This window comes from Typopeltis vanoorti, chromosome 21, assembly GCF_054136105.1.
Source record: "Typopeltis vanoorti isolate ZY-2024b chromosome 21, IOZ_Tvanoo_1.0, whole genome shotgun sequence".
NCBI lineage: Eukaryota > Metazoa > Arthropoda > Arachnida > Uropygi > Thelyphonidae > Typopeltis > Typopeltis vanoorti.
The window spans coordinates 91,472,249-91,495,332 of NC_143569.1; the positions used below are offsets into that span (position 1 = coordinate 91,472,249).

General features: G+C 35.1%; 1 protein-coding gene across 2 annotated transcripts in view; it reads left to right on the plus strand.

The window, feature by feature from the left end:
- Positions 1–23,084, plus strand: part of LOC150095106 (uncharacterized) — a 191,729-nt gene that overhangs the window by 144,928 nt on the left and 23,717 nt on the right. For both annotated transcript variants that reach the window (XM_090411533.1, XM_090411534.1), the window contains one exon: positions 17,125–17,194. In XM_090411533.1, coding sequence (XP_090267659.1) covers positions 17,125–17,194 — 70 coding nt within the window. The remainder of the gene's footprint in view (positions 1–17,124; positions 17,195–23,084) is intronic.

Here is a 23,084-nt window from a genome sequence, read left to right on the forward strand (position 1 = left end):
ATATCATATTAAAAATGAGGATATTAGGAAAGAACTTGACATCGTCAGCATCCAGGAATGCGTTAGCAGAGCTAATCTCAGATGGTATGGTCACTTAAATAGAATGGGAGAGGAAAGATTAGCAAAACAAGTGTTCTCTGCCAGGTTGGCAGGAAAACGACCCAGAGGAAGACCAAGATATAGGTGGATTGATAGGGTACAAAGTGCCTTAGACGATAGAAATATAAGATCTAATAATGTTGGAGTTTTGACAAGTAACAGACTGATTTGGAGGAAAATTGTAGATAGGAAGTTAGTAATGATGTAGTTTTTTTCATGTAGTACTGTCATATCCTGTACACCCCTTGAGGGTACATGGCAGGAATTTGATGATGATGTAAAAATCGTGCCTAAGTAGCTGAAATGTCTTACTTGTTCCACAGGTTCTCCATTCACAACACAGTTGACATTATCAGTGATTCTGCCTATTTTCATTGTCTTTGTCTTTTTATTCCTGACCTTCATACCATATCTATTACAACAGCTATTCAATTTAGTCAGAGAATCTTGCAGACTTGTAGCGGATTTATTTAGTAGCATAAAGCAAAGAGCTGACATTAACATCTCCAATTTTGATATCATGTTTAATACCACTTTCCTTCATAATGTGATCCATATAGATAATGAATAACCAGAGGGGATAATGTACATCCTTGTCTCACACCAGATTTAACATTAAACCTTCTTCCGGTACTTCCTTCAATTCTAGCTGCTAACTTACAACTCAAATAAAGACTAAGTATTGCTTGATATAATGCCCCATTGACACCATATAACTGTAGCGTATTGAATAGCTTCTCTCTTGGTACCTTGTCATATGCCTTTTCAAATCGACAAAACTTAAATACAGATCTTCGTTATATTCCTATGATTTATCCACTATTTGTCGTAAAGTGAAGATCTGATCCTGACAGCCTCTATTTGGCCTGAATCCAGCTTGATCTTCACGAAGCTTTTCTTCCACAATTTTTCTCAACTGTTTCTCATATACTTGCATAGATCTTGCCAGGAACACTCAGTAGGGAAATACCTCTGTAATTCTCACATTCAGTTTTATTTCCCTTTTTATATATGGGTACTGTGAGAGCTCTACTCCAATCATCGGGAATTTGTCTCTCTGTCCAGGCTTTCTGAACTATGCAGTGCAGCCACTTAAGACTCTTATACCACCATACTTCAGCATTTCTGGTCGAATATCATCTACTCCTGCTGCCGTTCCACATTTCAAGCCTTTGGTGGCTTTTTCTACTTCAAGTATGGATATGTATTCCTGACTGTATGACTGTTGTGTTTTTTTACACTGTGGTATCCCTGCTTGTTTCAATTAGCAATTTTTCGAAGTAATTACTCCATACTTCAAGGATATTGTTTTCTCCACTTTTCATGTCACTTTTATCATCTCTAATTCCTTTTACAGCACTCTTTCCTCCATTCCTAAGCTTCTTCAACAACCTCCAGAATATTTTGCCACCTTCTTGATATTTATTTTCTATATTCTTGCCAAAGTCCTCCCATGACTTTTGTTTAGCTAGTTTTACACACTGTTTTACATTTGTCTCTGTATTCTGTAAGAGTAAAAGCTGACTTATTTGCCAGGAACTTTTGATATGCTTTCTTCTTTTCCTTCACTGCCTCTTTAACTTCCTGTGTCCACCATGGAGTTCTCATTTTTCTATCTTTGCACACAACCTCATCACATGCCTCTGGCTGAATCAATCAGGGTTTTCTTCAAGACTTACCACTGAATCTCCAAGGTTTGGTTCCTGTTCTCAAACTCTTTCATTTTTTCTTCAATAATCTTTGTGTATTTTAGTCTACAGTTCACATCTGAGAGCTGCTCAACTTTTATTCGCTTTAGAACTTTCTTACATGTTATTTGTTTCAATATGAAATTCAATTTTATCCTGCTCAAGACTAAATAGTGATCACTTCCAATTTCAAATCCTCTGTACGCTCTGGTGTCCTGCACCAGGGAGAAAACATCACTATCAACAATAACATAGTCGATGAGACTTTTCTTATTCCTTGCCTCTTCTCTCCATGTGAATTTATGCACATTTTTATGTTGGAAAATGGTGTTAGTAATAACCAGTCCATGTCCTGAGCAGAAATCCAACAGATATTGCCATTATTATTAGCTTTGCTCTTTTCTCCAAATTTTCCCAAAATATTTTTGTATATCTGACAATCATTTCCTACTCTGCTATTTAGATCCCCAACGAGGACCAACTTTTCCTTTTTCATCGTGTCAGTTGCTTTCTCTAAAGGATCAAAAAATTCCTTCACTTCTATCTTAGTAGAACCTTCTGTGGGACCATAGGCACAAGTCTCAGTGTTCAAATTTCCCCATTCTGATATTTGCTGACATCAGTCTACTTGAGACTGCCTGCCATTCAAGAAGATTAACCTTGTATTTTGGGTTGAATACTATGGCTACTCCTTCTTTTCCTTGATTGTCATTGCCTGAATATAACATTTTGTATTTATTGCTCATTAAGATCTCGCCAGTTTTTGTCTTTTTTGTTTCAGTCATCCCTATTATGTCAATCTGGTACTTACGTAATTCCTCAGCTAGCTCCATTTCTTTGCCATTCAGGCTTCTTATGTTGATACTAACGATCTTTAACTCTGGTGATATTGAGTTCGTGTGGGCTTTCAGATTTGTTCCAGTAGCTGACTTTTCGCTGTTTGCCCTGGTTCTCTGCTGAAAACAATGGGGGCCTTGTTTAACCGTGCAGCGCCCCAGCGGGTATGAAATTTTGTCATGTTATACCATCTTTTGGTATATTGGTTTAAGCCAATAAGAATACAACTTGGTCAGCTAAATCCCAAATCGCCAGCCCATCCTCGTTTGTTCAGTATCCAGGTAGATACCCAACAGGGTGCACCACGAGAAGGTGAGGATTGAACATTAGGTTAGAAGCCCTGGTCAGTTCTCTGCATTCCTTTAAAGGCTATGTGGAAATTTCCTCTCAGTTATACAGCTTTGACCTTTAAGCACCCCCTCGTTAGGAGAACTTATATACTGTTTATTGAGGTCTCACTGATGAGACCTCAATAAAGGTTGAAACCGGTCTGGGTAGTGATCTTCCCCCATAATGTATAACATCATACATCTCCTAGGAGATGTTTTTACATTATGGGAAATACTAAGAATAGTAATTAGGACTTTGCCCACTTTTGCGAGTTGCCCTAGTATTGAACGATGTGTTTAGCTTACTCTAGGATTCGCCAAAATTTTTATAGTTTGCCATATTCAACATGAAAGTCTTAGATTTCTATCTTTGAGTTTCTTATTCGGCTTTGAAATAATTTGGGATTTAATATCCCCTTAATTTAAATAATTTTACATTGCCAAAGTGAAGTCTTTTGGCTCTTTATTTTGGATATATATATATATATATATATGTGTGTGAAAGATTCCAAGCTATTTTTAAACTGGTTTTACTCCATTTCCCAAGTAAGTAAACAGACAAGTCAAATTTGTGCCTGCAAATGTTGCAAGTCTAGCTGATCCTGCACGTAGTGCAAGACCAAGGCAACTCATGGTAAAAGTAGAATAAGCTCTGATCACTAATCTTAATATTTACCCTTAATGCAAAGCACATCTCCTAGAGGAGATGTATGATACAAAGCATCATAAAGGGGCCACTACCCTGACCAGTTTCGAACTTTATTGAGGTCTCATCAGTGGGAGCCAGGCTAGAAATACCAAGATTTTAGTAATACAGAGCTTATAAGTATTTTACCAGAACAATTTATAAGGTGTTTTAACCTTATTAAATAAAAATCTCAGGAGGAGATATAAATGTAGAAAGTATTTTATCTTGGGTATAATAAATGTTAAAGATTATTTAATAAGGTTAAAACATCTTATGGTAACTTGTTCTGGTAAAATACTTATAAGCTCTGTATTACTAAAATTTTGGTATTTCTAGCCTGGCTCCCACTGATGTGACTTCAATAAAGGTCAAAACTGGTCTGGGTAGTGGCCCCTTGCCTTTAATACAAAGCATCATACATCTCCTCCAGGAGATGTGCTTTGCATTAAGGGTAAATATTAAGATTAGTGATCAGAGCTTATTTTACTTTTACCATGAGTTGCCTTGGTCTTTCACTACGTGCAGGGTCAGCTAGACTTGCAACACTTGCAGATGCAAACTTGACTTATTTGTCTGTTTACTTACTTGGGAAATGGAGTAAAACCAGTTTAAAAATAGCTTGGAATCTTTAACATTTATTATACCCAAGGTAAAATACTATATATATATATATATATATATATATATATATATATTTGTCCATCAACCTAATTTCAATCTACAAATGTTTTTCCTCATGGAAAACAATCCACACACCAACAATCATCTTAGTCATTTGCCTCCAGATCCTCATTCCTAAGAAACCTAGATGATTAAATTAGTGCACAGCAGTCCATACGTGGTCATTTCATAACCTTATAAAGAAGTTATTATCCAAATAAAATAAAATATCTCAAAGATTAATAGAATGTTGAAAAACACTAACCTTTGAGATATTTCACCTACTTTTCAGTACATCCTCTAAACTTACTGTGTTCTTCATCACTTCTAATATTTCTCTTATCCCAAAGTGCTTAACTTTACACTTCAACCATCTCCTGGAAAGAAACTCAGGTTATTCATTCCACAAAAAAAAGCAAACCAGCCAGAAGAATAGATGTGCTGTAATTATAAACAATTGGCATTTATTATCCTTTTCCCACACTGTCCATTTAATCATCCTGAACAATGTCTCCTTTTAACTATTGTCTTCATCAGCAATCTGGACATTCCAATTCATAATATTCTTAATGTTAGTGTCCAGATTAAAAGGTTGCTGATCAATATGAAAGAATGGTACAATGACTCGCTGTAATAAACACTTATAACAAACTTGTTCATTATTTAAAAAAAAAAAACTAATAAAAGTTTCTGATTCAAGCCTCATAGGCGCAGTGCTATTCTGAAGAAATTTCATTATAGCAGTACTGTGCCCATAATGAATTAAGTTTACTATGTTGAGAACGCTAGAACTATTGAAGAAAAGAAGAATACTGAAAGATACAGGAAAAGGTCATTTAGAATATAAAATTATCGGTAAACAACTGAGGCAGAACATCAAAGACAACTATAATATATATAGAATGACATAGTACCTTTAAAAAAAAAAAAGTAGAAAAAGAAAAGTCTAAAGCACCCACTACCATCAGCCTTCATAGACAATCAAGGAAACAAACACACAAACAGTGATGAGATGGAAAAAATAATAAAATCATTTTATGAGAATCTTCTCTCATCTAAACAGGTAGTCACAGTGCCAGTACCAGATGAAAATTTGGAAATACCATCTATCCTACCTGAAGAAGTAAAAATAGCTATCCACTATATGAAAAATGACCAATTACCAAGAATTGACGGTATAAAATCCAATGAATTAAAAATGGGTGGACAGGTACTCTTTAAAGCTCTAGCAGAAAGATTTACTTGGTATATACAATTAAGGAAAGCACCTACTGAATGGAAAACATCAGTAACAACAGACCCATCTATTATCTCACACACATAAAATATTCGCCATAGTCATCCTAAACAGAATACAAACCTCCATCAACAAAAATAGCTGCAAAGAGCAGGCTAGTTTCAAAAAAGGCTTTTCAACAATATATTACATTTAAACTATTACTTAACTAACAGAAAGATCAGAGAATACCAGATTCCACTTTGTCTTTTCATAGATTTTAAAAAGGCATTTGACACTATTGAACAGAATGCAGTATTCCAAACTTTACTAGAACAAGGAGTGGAAATAGCATATATCCAGCTCATAAAAGATGCCTACAAAGAAGGCACAACAAATATCACTCTTTTCAATCACCCGATTAAAATTAACTTAAGATGTCGCACTGATGTACTCCTCTACTTATCACCTAATCTCTTCACATCTACTCTGGACAGCATTTGAAGAACTGATGAAAGGTGGAATAAACATTGGTGAAATGTTAAATATCCTATTATTTGCTGACAGTGTGGTATTAATATCTCACTCCCCCAAACTATTAGAATCAATGCTGAATGACATAGGCCCAAAAAATTGGATTGGAAATACATCTGGACAAAACAGGATGGTTGAAAAACGAATACTGCAAAGATTATACAATCGCTCTAAAATCCCACACCATCGAAAAAGTTGAATATTACATCTACTTCAGACAGTCCATAAAAATGAATAACGACATATCAAGGAGAAAAAGAGCTGCTTGGATAGCTTTCAACAAAAGAAAATCAACAATTGCCAACCAAAACACATATAGAAATAAGAGCCCACCTTTTCAATAGTCACGTCCTACAAGCATTAACTTATGGCAGTGAAACATGGAATGCAACTTTAAAAGAAGAACAAAGCTTAATAACAACTCAACGTGCAATATAAATAAAATAGACCATATAAGACGCACAGAAATCAGGAAGACGTCTGGACTCAAAGATGTAATAAAAGTAATCTACAACAGCAAAAGTAGATGGGCAGGACATCTCGCCAGAATGAGAGAGACCAGATGGACAGTCAGAGTGACAAATTGGTATCCAAGAGATATCAAAAGGAAACCTGGAAGGACCTGCCTTAAGGTGGGAAGACCCAATGATTAAGAAAGTTGGAAGAAAATGGAGAAGAAAGGCCCAAGACAAGGAAAGTTGGACTCTTTACAACCTGCAGCCATGCAGAAATCCTGACTTAAATCACAGGTCCATCAAGGTATGGTGAGTATAGACCATATTATTTTATGTCCATTTCCTAAAGTTTGTTATAGGGAGTCCATCATATGTGGCAGGGTAAAATCAAGACAGGTGATCAAATGGTGGTAGTATTAGGTAATTGACTGAATGATTTTAAAAGGAGAATACCTATCATACTTCAATGGGTCTTTGTAATGTATGCTGATACTCCTAATTCTTTTTAGATATTCGCTTGAAGACAGTTAAATAGCATAATAGACCACCTCAGTGATAATTATAATTCTAAGGAAAACATAAAAAAAAACAAAGGAAACATTTGTATTCCCTCTAACAATTTCGTGTTAGATGATATTGAATTAAACCGAAGTAAGTGAGTAACTTCATCCCACAAAACAGGCAGACCTGTCAAAGAACATATGCAGTTAACAGACATAATATATCAGCTTCATTGCATAACTGAGATTTATACATAGCCTGTAAGGAATGCAGAGAACAGATCTGTGCTTCTTTACTAATGACCAAGTCTTGCCTTGTGGAGTATCCTGTTATCTACATTGATACTGAATGAACAAGGATGGGCTAGCAATTTAGGACTTGCTTGATTAAATTATATTCTGAATTTGCTTAAATCACAAACAAATGATACAATATGATAATGCCATGGTGCTGGAGTATTACCTGGTTAAACAAGGCTTCTGTTTTCTTCAGGGAAAATACCAAAGTTCAGCTACTAGAATGAACTTGATCTCTACAGAATTGAAGATAATATCTATTATTGTAATATATGTAGACATGAATTATTTCGATCCCTGTTTTAACAAGATGTAAAAGCTATCCATTATCATTTGACTAGTTAGCTTGATTGCAAGGGTCATTGGTATTATAGTAAGTATTTACACTATATACCTCTGTGTAACTGGTGTTTCACTTCTGTGAAACCAGGCTATCCCAACTGTCTTGTCAGGTTCTGCATACTAAATCCCTGGAGATATTTCAAGTGCTAGAAATGATCGTACTCCAGTTGCTTTTGTCACCTGTATCTCATGTCGTTGCTTTTTGGTGGGAATCCATATGTTGATTTGATGGGTGAGAACTCTTGAGTGCAAATCTTAATCTTTAAATTTACCAGAGTACTCATAAGGCTCCAAAGTTCAGAAACCATTGCAATAGCAAAAATAAAACATTTGGGATGCACCTTAGTCCTCCATACTATTAAATGGTTCAAGTTAATTTTAATGGTTATACATTAAATTCATTGAGTAAACAATTCTATCTGGAAATTGTATTTGACAAGAACTTGTGCTTTTGTTTTTGTCTAAATAATGTGATCAAACAAAAGTTTGCACTTGAAGTAACCTCACAATTGCAATACTTTTATATAGAAGTATGCGACTTCATATGATACTGCTCCAATATCCCAAAATGATGGGTATGTATATTGTCAAGTTATTTTGAGAAAGTTTACTACCCAGACTGGTCCCTTTATACAAGTCTGAAAGGAAGTGTTGTAATCATTGTGGAATACTAGGAACATTTAATGTAAAGATGCCTACCTCCATATACAATAGTGTAGTTATGAAATTACTTCACAATCAAACTTTCGTTTGCTTCCTGCTTAGGTAATGTATAAAAACAAGAATACAACTTGTTAAGTATAATTAACTTTCTAATCAAGGTTTGAAAGAGCTGGCAGGATCCTCAAATCAAACTTTTCAGGAGCTATCCTGTCAAAAACAACTTTCATGAGCCATCAGTTGTGGAATACCAATTGCATCCCCTTCCATCACCACCACCCACACAAGTTTTTTTAGAGGGTTAATTTCAAAGCAGAATTTCCTCTATATATAATGTATATCTTGTCAGAACTAACTCTGCTATATGGAAGCAAAACATGGACCATAAAAAGGAAAGATCAAAAAAAAAAAAAAAAATTCAAACAGCAGAAATTAAATTTTTCAGAAAAGCAGCTGGATATACCAAGTGGGACCAAAAAACAAATGAAATTTTACAATCTCTAAATATAAAAGCAATTAATTACTACATAAGACAGTATAAACAAGAAAAACATGAAAAAGAAGAATCGAAGACAAGGAGTTGGCATGAGACTGGAATGGGCCACCTGGCCTAAAATCCATGTTAGGAAGAAGAATTTCCTATATTCCAGATGTGATATGCTCTGTATTGAAGTTTGATGTGATACCTATGAGGACTCGTTACAGAAACGAATGATGCAGAATAAGAGTTGTAAATTTATTTTTTTAAAAAAAAAAGACTAACTTTGCTATCTTTTGTCATTAGTTTGCTGACAGCATTGTAAGGAAATAATAAATTTCCTTACAATGACAGCATTGTAAGGAAAAGCAATAGAGAACATACAGTAAGATCTAATACTTGAACAATCATAATTTCTTTAAATGAAAGCACTTAGAATAGCTAGCCCATGCATCATGTGTGGTCTGTGTATTGTGTATCAAGTCTGTAGGTAGTTGTTGGCACAACAGTGGTGTTGTAGTATGTTACACAAATGAAAGCAACTTCTAGAAAGTATTTGGGACTCTAGTTTCTATTCAAAGGTGCTTCGTGAATAAATCATTTGAGAAGACTCGAATGTTCTAGTATTACTATTATTACGGGCAACTCCAGGGAGTCATTAGACTCATCGAGGGAGGCCCCAAATCACATTCATCACAACTATCTGACATTCATACAGTATCTATCATACCTCGCCTTAAACTCATTCACTGTCACAGCATCCACTACAGACTCAGGGAGCGCATTCCACTCATTCACTACTCTAAAAGTAAAGAACCCAGCTCTAACACCTTTACTAACCACACTTTTGCCCAGTTTCCATGGATGTCCCCTAGTCCTCCCACAACCAGCCCTGTTCTCAAAAATATCTTCTGAATTAATTTCATAGAAACCCTTCAGTAATTTGAATGTCTCAATCATATCTCCCCTCCTCCGCCTATCAACCAATTTTTGCAACCCACAAATCCTCAACCTGTTCTCATACGGTTCATTCCACAGACCTGCTATCATCTTGGTCACTCGCCTCTGGATCCTCTCCACCTCCTCCCCATCAAGAAGAAACCTAGGTGACCAAATCTGAGCACAGTAGTCTAGATGGGGTCTTATCAAGGCTCGATAGAGAGGAACAATAACCTGCTTGTCTCTGCTTGTCAACGTATTCTTCAGCAACCAAGTGATTTGATGAGCTGTTTTGGTCACTTTTGCAATGTGTCCCCTAAATTTCAATTCCTTATCCACCAACACTCCTAAATCTCGTGCCTCATCAATTTCCTGGAGCAGGGTTCCACCAATGCAGTAAACTGCTGCCAATCTTTTCACCCCAAAATGCATAACCTTACATTTTACCACATTAAACTGACATCCATTCTCCTTAGCCCAGACCTCCAATCTATCCAAATCATCCTGCAAAATTTTGACATCATCTGCATTCACTATTGCCCTACCCAACTTCGCATCATCCGCAAACAAATGAACTGTTCCTCTCAGATCATTTCCTATATCATTTATGAACAAATTAAACAGCAGTGGTCCAAGAACAGATCCTTGTGGCACACCACTAGTCACAGGCCGTCTTGTGGACTCTACTCCCGAGTAAACTACTCTCTGATATCTCTCCGTCAACCACCCTCCTATCCATCTCGCCAACCCTATGTCCATTCCCATATGCTGCAATTTACTGATTAGAATTCCATGTGGAATCCTGTCAAAGGCCTTGGCAAGGTCCAGTAGAATCACCGTAAACCCATTACCCTTATCCAGTTCAGCCGTCACTGTGTTATAATACGTGAGCAAGTTACTGAGGCATGACCTACCCTTCACAAAACCATGCTGTCCCCGATACAGTATCCCATTTTCTTCTATCCAATCTTGTATTTTCCTCTTGACTATTTTCTCTAAGACCTTGACAATGATTCCTGATATGCTAATCGGTCGGTAATTTACAACAGCAGTCTTGGAACCACCTTTATGCAGTGGAACTATTTTCCCCTCTTTCCACCCGCTCGGGACTAACCCAGACCCGAGACTCAAATTAAACAAAATGGTCAAGGGTGCTGACAATTCTTTAGCTGCTTCTCGTACAACACGAGCTGATATACCATCCAATCCCACAGATGTATTGACATTGAGGTTATGCAATAGACTACTCACCTCCACTTCATTAACCACAATTCCCGTATAATCTACTGGTTTATTCGTTTCTGCAATGTCACCACCTGGATGATATACTTTTGCAAAGTGCTCACTCAGTAACTCAACTATCTCAACTGATTCAGTACCTCCCTACCATCGGCATTCTTTAAAATCAATCTGCCATGTACATTTTTCCTTTTACTTGCTACATATCTAAAAAACTGTTTAGGATTCTCTTTAGCCTGCTTGGCCAATGTTCTTTCGTAATCCTTTTTTGCTTTTCTTACCACACTCGTCACCCTTCTGGCCTGCGCTTTATACCGTTCATGGGCCTGCCGGTCACCCTTCTCCTTAAATTCCCTCCATAGTTGTTTCTTTTTTTGCAACTCAAGCTTAATGGTGTTATTCATCCATTTAACCCCTACTTGATTTATTATTCGGACTCTAGGTATACAGTCAGCCATTGCTTCATGCAAGCACTTCTTAACTACCTCCTATGCACTATCAACTTCTAGTCCTTGCAGTTGTACATGCCATGGCACTGAACCAATTAAACTCCTAAGCTTGTCATACTTTCCCGCCCGATAATTCCACATGTACCCTGTCTTAATTGAAAATTCTACACCTTTAGCCACCTCCCAAGTTAAGATCCTATGATCACTCTCACCGATTGGTGGCAATGTGGTCATATTTGTTACAGCCAAATCCTCAGATGTAATTACTAGGTCAAGCACTCTCTGACCCCTAGTATTTTCCATTACATGCTGTCGCAGATAGTTATCCCTTAATAACCGCATAAAATCCAGTTCCTTCCTCCCGTGTGTCCTCTCCTCACTCCAATCAATGCGACCATAGTTGAAATCTCCCATAATAATCACCCTCCTTCCACCCATTTCTTCTGTTTGCTTGTGCATACTATCACCACCATCTTTTCCATCACCTGGTCTATAGCAGCACCCAATTGTATATTTAGTTCTGCTAGCCACAATCTCACACCAAATGGCCTCAAATGTGCTCTTTTCTCTATCCTGTAATTCAACTTCTATTCTCCTTGGCTGGAGCTCATCAGCTATCATCAACAATACTCCTCCCCCCATTTTATTCTCTCTGTCATTCCTGAACACACTATACCCATCACATTCAATCCCACTAGTTATATCATCTACAGTCAGCCATGTTTCACTAATACCTATAACCTGTGGTCTGGAAGTGCCAACCATGGCCAAAAACTCTTCCTTCTTGTTCCTAATACTCCTAGTATTAGTGTACATGAATTTAAGACCCCCATTAGCCCCAACCCTACCTTGATGCCTTATATTAACTATCCCTCTCTGATTTGTTGTCCTTATTTGCTCTGGCGTATTATATTCATTCTTACATTCAACTGCCTCCATAAGGACTGTATCTCTACCCCCCCCCTAACAAATCTAGTTTCCCTGAATTTGCACATCCACTACATTCAGCAACACTTTCTCAAGTCTTCTTACACCGTAACCATTCAAATGCAAGCCATCCATCTTATATAGATCCTTTCGCCCATCAAACTCACTCCACACATCCACAAATTCCACATCACTCGTCATACATAACCCACGCATAAAGTCATTTGCAATTATAGCCCTCCTTTTAAACATTTCACTGTCATACCGTGGCAAAAAACTAATCATTCTAACTCTCTCACTCTTTTCTTTTGCTACCTCAAACAATTCATTCAGGTCTTCTATCATTTCCATTTTATCTCCTTTCAAATCATTCGTACCTGCCACAACAATCATTTCTTTCACCCTTTCCTTTTGCTCTCTAATAGACGCAGTTACGTCCTTTATGGTCGCACCAGGTTGGTACGATTTTGTCAAATCCTCTACTAACACACCTCGTACTAACGAGTCTCCATACAGCACTCTATCCTTCATTTTGTTCATGTTCACATTCATACGTCTATTTTTCCTGTCATACCTTTTATTATTGGTTGGTTCATTCAGTCTACTTTTGTTCATGCACTCTAGCTGCTGTTTTGCTCTTTCTATCGCACTATTCAACAACGCGATCTCACTCAATGCATCTATCTCATCTTTTTTGTTCTCTGAGGAACCATTTATACTATCATTCACACTCTCACAATTTTCATGTACAACCTTGCCGTTTCTTGTCATATCCCTATTTCCTTCATTTTGAAGGTTGACAAAAATATCACACTCACGATCCGAAATACACTTCAATTCCGCGTTCTCCCTACATTTTCTACACACATTCAATCCTTTATCATCATCTTACCACACTCCGACCGCACTCCGCAAAGCGTACATTTCACAGCTAGTACACTGACTCATTTCTTTTATGCTACCGTTCTTTGATAACGATGGCGAACCTTCATTACTGGCCGCCATTTTCCTACGCACAGGTGCCATATTTATCTGTAACGTGTTTTGTCAAATTAAATGTTATAACACACCAAAAATAGACGCACTAAAATACGCAAGGCAAACAAAACAAAACTACACAATTTTAAGTAATTTGTATCGATAACTGAAAATGATACTTATCTTATCTGGAGCTTGCACAAACACTACTCATTACGAATTCATCTAGCGGCGACTTCCGACATAGATTATGTTATAAAACACTTTAGTACACTAACCACGTTAATAAAGCTCTAATAATATACCAAAATTAAAAAGTTAAAAGTTAAAAATAGTAAAAGGGGTTTCTTCTTTTTATGTTCCACATGCTCTTAGGAATTTCTCCTTGTCTGGTGTAAAGTTGTCCATGTGAACATGGGATCCTATGTACTACAAGATATTTTTTATTAATGGAATACTGCCTTTAAGTGAACATGAGTTTTATAATATGAAGGCTGTTGAACTATTTTTAAAGGGTATGCTATCTGTCTTTTACTCATATAGAGTAATGAAATAGTGCTCTTGTAATTAACTGATGGAGAAGTAAGTTGTTTTAGAGAGAATAACTATTTAATGTCTTGAGTAGCTCTTTGAAGAGATTGGTTGAACAAGTCTGCTTACTGTTTTTTTTTTTTTTTTTAAATAATCCTTAAAGCACGGTTTAAAGTTGTGATGATGATGCCTAACTTTTGAGGATAGTAGAAGTGTAAATGTCTACAAAGAAGCCAACTCACTTGGGTTGATACCTACTTGCCAGCTTGTTTCACTATCCATGCCAAAAGTTAGATATTATCATAACCTTAAATAGGGATTAAGAACAATGAGACAAAAGAAAGAAGAATTTGGACTTGTTCAACCAATTCCTTTAAAACTTGTACATTTCCTACTGCTTTTCCTCCTCATGATCAATTTCCTGATATGTACTCCAAAGGGATCTTTATCAACAATTTTCCTCCAAATCAATCTATTACTTGTGAGAACTCCAATATTGTCATATCTAACATTTCATGCTTCTAAGGCAATGCTGACCGAATCAATCCACCTAGACCTTGGTCCTCCTCTGGGTCTCTTTCCTGTCATCTTGGCATCAAACACTTGTTTTGCTAACTTTTCCTTAGCCGTTCTATTTAAATGGCCTTAGATTAGCTCTGACACATTCTTGAATGCTAATAATGTCAAGTTCCTTTCTAATAGCTTCATTTTTAATGTGATTCTGTCATTGGTTCACTCCTCTAATTTTTCTCGGAACTCTCATCTGTTTGGCTATAGTTTTTGATCAAGTACTTTATTTCTAACCCAACTCTCAGATCCATAACTTAAACTGGTTTAAACACCATCTTGTGTACTGCTAGTTTGGTGTTTTGATTAATTTCTCTTATTCCATATAAATTTATTTAGCTGGCTACTCACCATACCAGCTTTACTTATTCTGTTTATTTCCAGATTTAACCTGCCATCTTCACCAAAAACTGTGCCTAAATAGCTGATATATTTCACTTGTTCTGTAGTATCTCCATTCAGAATTCAGCTGAAATTTTCTGTGCTCCTGCCTATTTTCAGGGTTGTCTTTTTATTACTGATTTTCATGCCAAATTTGTTACAGCTGTTATTCAATTTAGAGAATCCTGGATATGTTTAAGAGTACATCTGCATAAAGCAGAGAGCTAAGTTTGACATCTCCAATTCTAATATCAGGCTTAATGCCATTTTCTTTCATAATGTGATCCATATAAATGAAGAATAAGAGTGGAGATAATATGCATCCTTATCTTGCCCCTGATTTTACATCAAACCAGCTTCTTGTATTTCCTTCAATTCTAACTGCTGACTGACAACTTAAATATAGATTATGTATTGCTCTGTATAATGTTCCATTCACCTCATATAATTGTAGTGTTTTGAAAAGCTTTTCCCTGGGCAACTTGTCATATGCCTTTTCCAGATCTACAAAACTTAAGTACAGATCTTTGTTATTCCCATGATTTCTCAACTATCTATCTTAAAGTGAAAGTCTGATCTTGACAACCTCTAATTGGCCTGAATCCAGCTTGTTCAAGTTTCTCTTCCACAATCTTTCTCAACCTCTTTTCAAGTATGTTTGCATAAATCTTACCTGGATCACTTAGTAGAGAAAATCCTCTGTAATTCTCGTGTTTTTATTCCCTCTTTTATAGAATGGGTACTATGAAAGCTCTACTCCAATCATTGGGAATTCAACCTTCTGACCATGCCCTCTGAATTATGCAGTGTATCCACTACAACTGCCTTTCCACATTTCAAGTTTTTGACAGCTTTTTCTATCTCACGTATTGATATGTACTCCTCTTTGCATTCCTCTTGAACGTTTTTCTACTATGGTTCTGTTGCTGCTTGGTTATCCTTATCTTCAGTTTTCCTAAGATATCCTTATCTTCAGTTTTCATGTCACCTTTATCATCTTTGGTTCCTTTTACAGTACTCTTTCCTCTATTTCTAGGCTTCTTCAATATCTTCCAGAACATTACAATGGTTACTTACATACCAAAAGTGCATATTCCAATACAAATGACTTTTTCAATAATCTGACTTATGTATACAGTATATTAATCATATATTATATATTAACAGTGTATATTAATCACAAGTTGGTTGCCATGTTGTGAAATATGGCTGTTCATAAAAAGAGAAATTGTTTATCGAAGAGGTAAGAAATCAGTGGTTGAAAATCAAAAACTACAAAACTCTGTAGGAAAAAATAAGCTATTGAAAGTAAGTCATTCCTTGCTGAATTCATGAGGCCAAAGAAATAATTTTCAGGAATATGAAATTATTATAATAAATTTCATTTAGAATGTCACTACCACAGCAGGGGTGAGTGGGACTTAAGTATTTCATTAGTAAAGGAAGTGAGTTCTGTATAATAGGGTTAAAGTGAGCTAACCCACTTTTAGTAGGTGCACCTCTTTTTTTTTACATCGGATCAGGAGGATTTACAAAGCAAACAAGGTTGCAAGTCCTTATAACTAGGTCTGATTATCCCTTGCATCTATCTGTCACTGTACTAATTACTGATAGATAATAAGACAAGAACTAATATCCCAGTGGTAAACATCATGGAGTAGAATAAAATATTTATTGTATTATCTATTTAAAATTAAATTTCAAATGTTCACAAAAAAATATGAAGATACTGTAAATAAATAATCATTTACAATCAGAATTAAAAAAAAAGATAGAGGTGGGCTTGTTCCTCAATTCGTATTTTTTCAAATGGATATTGAAATAAAATAGTCAACTGTTCATTGGGTGGCATTTTGCTTTAATAACAGTCAATGTTGAAAGTCTTCTTTCAAACAAGATGTTATGTATACTGGAAGTGGAAGATATGGACAAAGCTAATTGAATTCTTTTTCCATTAGAACTTGCAGAATTTCTTCTGTTGTACTGATAGTACTTCTCAATTTAAGTTTATTTGACCACATTTTTTAGATTTCACATTTAGTAAATTTAGCCCTTGCTTTGCATTCAAGATCTCTCCCTTCTACACAGTCGCCCAAAATGCCATGCATTAAGGAAAGGGATGTGTACTGAATAATTAGGTTCAATATCATACATGGTATTGAATAATACAATACCGTGTGTATGGTATTGCATTGCATCTTGAATTAAGAGGTTAGTTTCCACTAAATAAAATTTACCAAAAATTAGAGTATTTCTTTCATCATACACATGTAGTGAACAGAACATTCTAAATTTTCATCCTTTATTTAAATAATTTTAATATTTTTCAGCTTGGTGTGTTGTTTTGGTGTCTCACATATATTGGAGCATGGTTCAATGGCATGACTCTTGTAATATTGAGTAAGTAGCATAATTTTCTAATTCTTATTTTAATGTATCAGATTTTATTAAATTATGCATTAAGATAATCTTTATTATACAGTATTTCTTAGGCCATTATAGTTCTCATTTGCAAAATTTGTAGGTAATGATTTTTGTATAATATCATTCTAACGAATCCAGTTCATTTTCTTTGTATCAACAGTATTTTCTCATCGATCAAGATCTAAATTCATATCATTTATACTTTTCACTTGTCTTATAAAATTAGATGGGTGCCTGAGTAGCCACATTAGATTACCAAAAAACCATTATATATTTGATTCTAGTTACCAATTAGAGGAAATTTTTTGAAAACATTTAGTTGTAGTTGAAAGAATTCTGCTTAGCCTTTTTATAGAGATAAAGACTTCAGAGGATTTATTTAACCAAAAATGTCCATATTTTTTAGTAGTGCAAGGATTTTTCCTTAGGTTTTAATTAAAATATTTTAATTAATTAAAACAGACTATGAAAACAGTCAAAATTAGAATTTGTTCCATATAACACACACGCATGATGTAACTTCATTAAACATTAGTTAACTTTGTGAGATGTATCCATTTTAAATGGATGCCATTGTAATTTGTGTTAACTGACTTACCAAAAGTCAACACAAATTACAATGTTTCTCTCAACATATGTATTGTATGTGTTTGTTATTTATTGAACAAAAATATAACCGTGGTGAAAAGGATGAAATGTTTAAATTAGCATTTTATTTTGATTATCAGAAATGTGCTTTAAAGAGAACACCTGAGAAATTCAAATGCAACAGATCATTGTTACAGCCAGAATTTTTTTTAAATGTAGCCGCATGCATATACCAGGTTTAACGTTATAGCACTATTTCTAACTATTTTAAGAGTTAGAAAATAAAATTTTCCCAAACTGATGGTATGTATAGTACATAATTTTCAGTTAAGATATGGACAATGTAACAATGCTTCATAGAACAGACATTCATATTTGAAGTGGCTTTGGAGTCTTCTTTCCCAAGCTACATTAGGAGTCTGTAAGTGCTTTCCACCAGTTCCTTGTTATTTGTCTTAGTTCAGCAAACTCTTCTCATGTTCCATTAAAATCTAACTCCTCCATGATCTTGATCTTTCCTAAATGTATGTTTATGTTCGATCCATCTAAATTTTCCTTGTTCTGATTTCCAGGTTTGCTAATTTATTTTTTAGAAGTCTTCATTAGTAATAATTTGTGGCTACCAGTATACTCTGCAGACATTGATATATGGAATGCTTGTAGCTTTATTTGCAATTCCTTTGAAACAAACCATGTTTCACATCCATATAAAAACTGATTTAATACGTGCATTAAATATTTTTGTATCTATGTGGATATTTTTCATTTTCCATCCTCTATAGCAGGGGTCGGCAACCTTTTCAGACTTCCTGGCCGCATTCAACTTTTATTTTTAATAATCAGGCCACAAGCTTTTAATTAAAAGAAAATAGTGAGTGAAAAAAAATACTTCATTCATCAATTTTTAATATATCAATCTTAAATAAGATGGAAATATTTAAAGTAAGAGATATGTAACAAGTATGAAAATAAAACTTATTGCAAACTTATTATCACTTAAAAACAAAGTAATATGTATCACAATAGGTGTCTCCCCCCTGCTTAATGTGCCTTTTGTGATTGTTTTCCTTTAGCAAATTCGAATCGAAGCGTGCAAATGATCATCAGTCAGTCAAAAAGAAAATTTACTTTTTCTAAAACTCATGGTAGAAAATGCTTGTTCGCCAGCCTGTGTGCTTCCAAATGCGACCATCATCTTCTTTGCGAACTTGATTAATCGGTAAAATTTTTCAACATTTTCTAACGAAAAATGCTTTCTTCAATGTTTCATTCTGTTTCAAAACTTCCATTGGTAGTTGGTTTGATATGTCATCAATGTACACATGAAAAGGGTTTAAAAATAATCGCACTTCAATGCTATTTTTTATGAAAATCCACAAATCTTGAAATTTCCATTTGTAAATCTTCAATAATACCAATAAAAAGTTTCCTTTTGTGTTTGCCATCCAATTGTAGATGCAGATTTGCATAATGATGTAGAATTTCTTTCATCGTATGTTTCTTCAACACACATTGTTTGCCCTTTAAAACTTTTATGTCAGAAAACAGTTCGACTAGTAATTTACCTTTGCCCTACAGGTTCACATTAAATTCATTAAGGTATGTTGTAACATCTGCCGTAAATGCAAGAGACATAATCCATTTTTTATCCGATAGTTGTGAGCAGTATTTTCATGTTCATTCATGAAAATATCTATTTCTTCATGTAAATTAAAAATTGATTTTAGCACAGCACCTCTACTTAACCATCTTCCTTCATCTGAGTAGTAGATAATGTTCTTACACCCTGATTCTATTTCTATCAAGAATTCTTGAAATTGGCAGTGTTTCAGACCGTTGGTCGGATGTAATTTACAGTTGTGTCACGATATCCATAACATCTTTCACTGATAGAAATTGAATACCTCCATTTTCAATAAAGAAGTACTTGCTGTTCCATTCATCATTAAATCTTCTTCCTTCATCTGCAATTTTATGTTTTCTTTAACCCATTTTTGAATTATTTTTAACAAATATATATCCTCTGAAAATACTAGTTGATGTTATTGAATTATATTAAAAGACGGACCAGGAATGCGGCTACAAAAGTGCACGAAAATCTCAGTTGTCGTAGGATGAAGTTGCCTTTGTTATCCCCACTCATGATGACTCACACAGTTAACTCGTGCCAAGTTGCACGGCAATATCACGAAATATAGGTATAAAATTATTTTTAATTTATTATTCATATTATAAAATGCATTATTTAAATAATTCAACATACGAGCAACTTGCCATGCAAGTTTGGGCTGCATACGGGCCGCTGGTTGCCGACTCCTGCTCTATAAAGTTTAGCATAGGCACTTCTTACCTTTTTTAATTCTTTATATCAACATTTAGTTGCTCCTCCATCTGCAGATAAAATCCTGCTGAGATGTGTAAAATTTGAAGCTATTCCAATTTTTTCATTTCTCAGTTGTACTTGGTACCTTGTTGTTCCCATTGATTCTCATTTCTTTTGTTTTGTTTGTATTTATTTCAAACCAACTTTCAGTGATTCTTCTTGTAATGGAATTTATTTTGTATATCTGCATAGTTTAGATAACCCAGTTTTATTTTTCTGATGTTCCTCTGGTATATATCGTTGCTGTCTGCTAGCATTAATATAAGGGAGAGATAGCTGACATCCATGATGCATCCATATATAATTGGAAAAGGCTGTGATAATTATGCATTGTGCTGCACCTTGCATTGGAATTATATTCTTCCTTTGAGGTTTATTATCCTCTTTGACACGTGCTCGCGCGCGCGCGCACACACAGTCTCTAGCAATGAAATTGAAGGCTTTTCACAATCCACAAACAGCAAATTTAAATCTGATCTTTAAAAGGTACCTGCGGCATAACTATAAATAATGAAATTATGATAATCACAGCAATAAACTAATGAAAGTACAGATTTTTATAGCAAATAGAGTTAAATTCACCAAATTGTTCAGTTATTAATCTTAGTGTTAATGTGGTATATACCATAGGTGGCCAACAGCAGGCATGCGGCCCGCAGCAGGATAAAAACTATTAAATTATATATATTATCAATTTAGCTATTAGTTTCGACTGCAGATTTTCTGATTGATATACTAGTTATATTTATTATTTCTAATAACGGGAACAATTTATATTCTCAACACCGAATCAAAATTCTTTTAAAAAAGATTACTCAATTTATAAAACCAACTGCTTCTCTGTGCGAGTTGTAGTAGTGGGAGTGGTAGATTTCTATGCACTCCAGAGTAATGCATCATTGAAAGTCACTTGCACTGCTCTGGTTATAGTGATCAGTTTCAGAGACTCAGTTCTGCAGTTAAGTGTTATTGTTGCAGTTTGTGTCCCTTGGTCAGTTACTTCAGCCTTTGTGTACTATGAATAAGAAACGTAAGATCTGTGATGAAAACAGGTCATTTCAGTTTTTTTTTTTTTTTCCTGTTTATAAACAATAACGACACAAACCACAGTGCCTTGTGTGTTTGCCAGTATTGTCTGTGCACGAAGAATATAATCTCAAATGCCACTGCATACAATACCATGCCGCTAAATACCAAGAATATGTTGGACAAGTACGTACTAAAATTGTGTGTAATTTGAAGAGAAAGGTTAGTGCTCAGATATCTATTTTTACTAAATCAAACATCAATTAACATCGATACAAAAAGCTCACTCGGCATCGTTTGTTGTAAGCGCAGAGATAGCAAAAGCAAAAAAAATCATTATCTGATGGTGAATTTGTAAAACACTGTTTTGTGAAAATGGTACATGCATTTGGGGAAGATAAAATTGCCAGTGAGTTTGAAAGCGTCCCACTATCAAAACAAACTGTAACAAAAAAGAGTCGAGGAAATAGGTTCTCACATTTTAAATAAATTAAAAAGTGTTATTACAGATTCAGCTTACTTCTCAGTGGCTCTGGATGAATCAACTGACATAACAGATACAGCTCAACTTCTAATTTTCATTCGAACTGTTTCCAAATACTTTATTAATGAAGAGCTACTAGCACTAGATTCATTGCATAACACAGCCAAAGGCCATGACATTTATGATGCAGTTATGAAGGTTGTAAATGGTACTAGTGACATCAACAATCTCACAGCTATTGTGACAGATGGCACCAAATCAATGCATGGTATTCAAACAGGCTCAGTTGGTTTACTAAGGAAGGCTGAATCAATTGCCTTATATTGCACTGCATTATGCATCAGGAGGCTCTGTGCGGTAAAATTCTGGAGATAGAGGATGTTATGAAAACTGTAAAGAAGTGTGTGAAACTAATTAAAGGTGGAAATCGGGCCTTGACACACTGCAAGTTTCTTTCTTTTCTAACAGAAATGGAGGCAGAATATGATGATTTAGTGTTGTACACAGAAGTACGTTGGCTAAGCAGAGGGAACTGTTTGAAATGGTTTTTTGCTCTGAGAAAGGAAATAAAACAGTTTTTATAGGAACACGAAGACAAAGAACTCAACACAAAACTATGTGATTTTAACAGCTTAATTGCCTTTCTAGCAGGCATCACACACCATATGAATGAACTCAACTTTTTAAATTCACTTTAGTCAGAGGAAACTTGGTACATTTCCCTTCCTGCAGGGAGTTGGAAGAGAGCTATGACATTGACTTCAAGTTTTCTGTGCCAATGTTAGACCAACTTTTGGAGCAATTTTCTGACTTAAGTGACGTGGCCACAACTGATATTATTTAACAACCCAATGAAATGCGACATTTCAGAGCAGCATGACACTATTCAATTGGAGTTGCGTGATCTTCAAAGTGATCCTTTTTCCAGTCAAGGTTGGAGATAGGCATTGACTTTTGGAAACTGGTACCAAGGGAAAAATATCCTACATTTAGTGATTTCTACATGTGAATTGCATCTATGTTTGGAAGCACATACATATGGGAATGCACTTTCTCAACTATGAGGGCGGTTAAATCGTCACAAAGAAGCCGACTAACTGATGACCACCTTCAGGATTTGTTATGAATGTTGTCATCATCGTTGAAAATTGACTTTGTTGAACTTGTTGCCACACATGAACACCCACAATGTTCTCATTAAGTTGTGTTACATGTTTAAAAAAAAAAAAAAAAAATGTAATTAAATTTAATTTTACAACATATTTAAATCAATCAAGTATTTTATATTGTTCTCCCAGTAGTAAAATTATTTAATAAATATAGTAATTCAATACATATGACTATTGCCTTGAAAAAAATGCAGTTTATTTTTGTTTAAGTTCTGT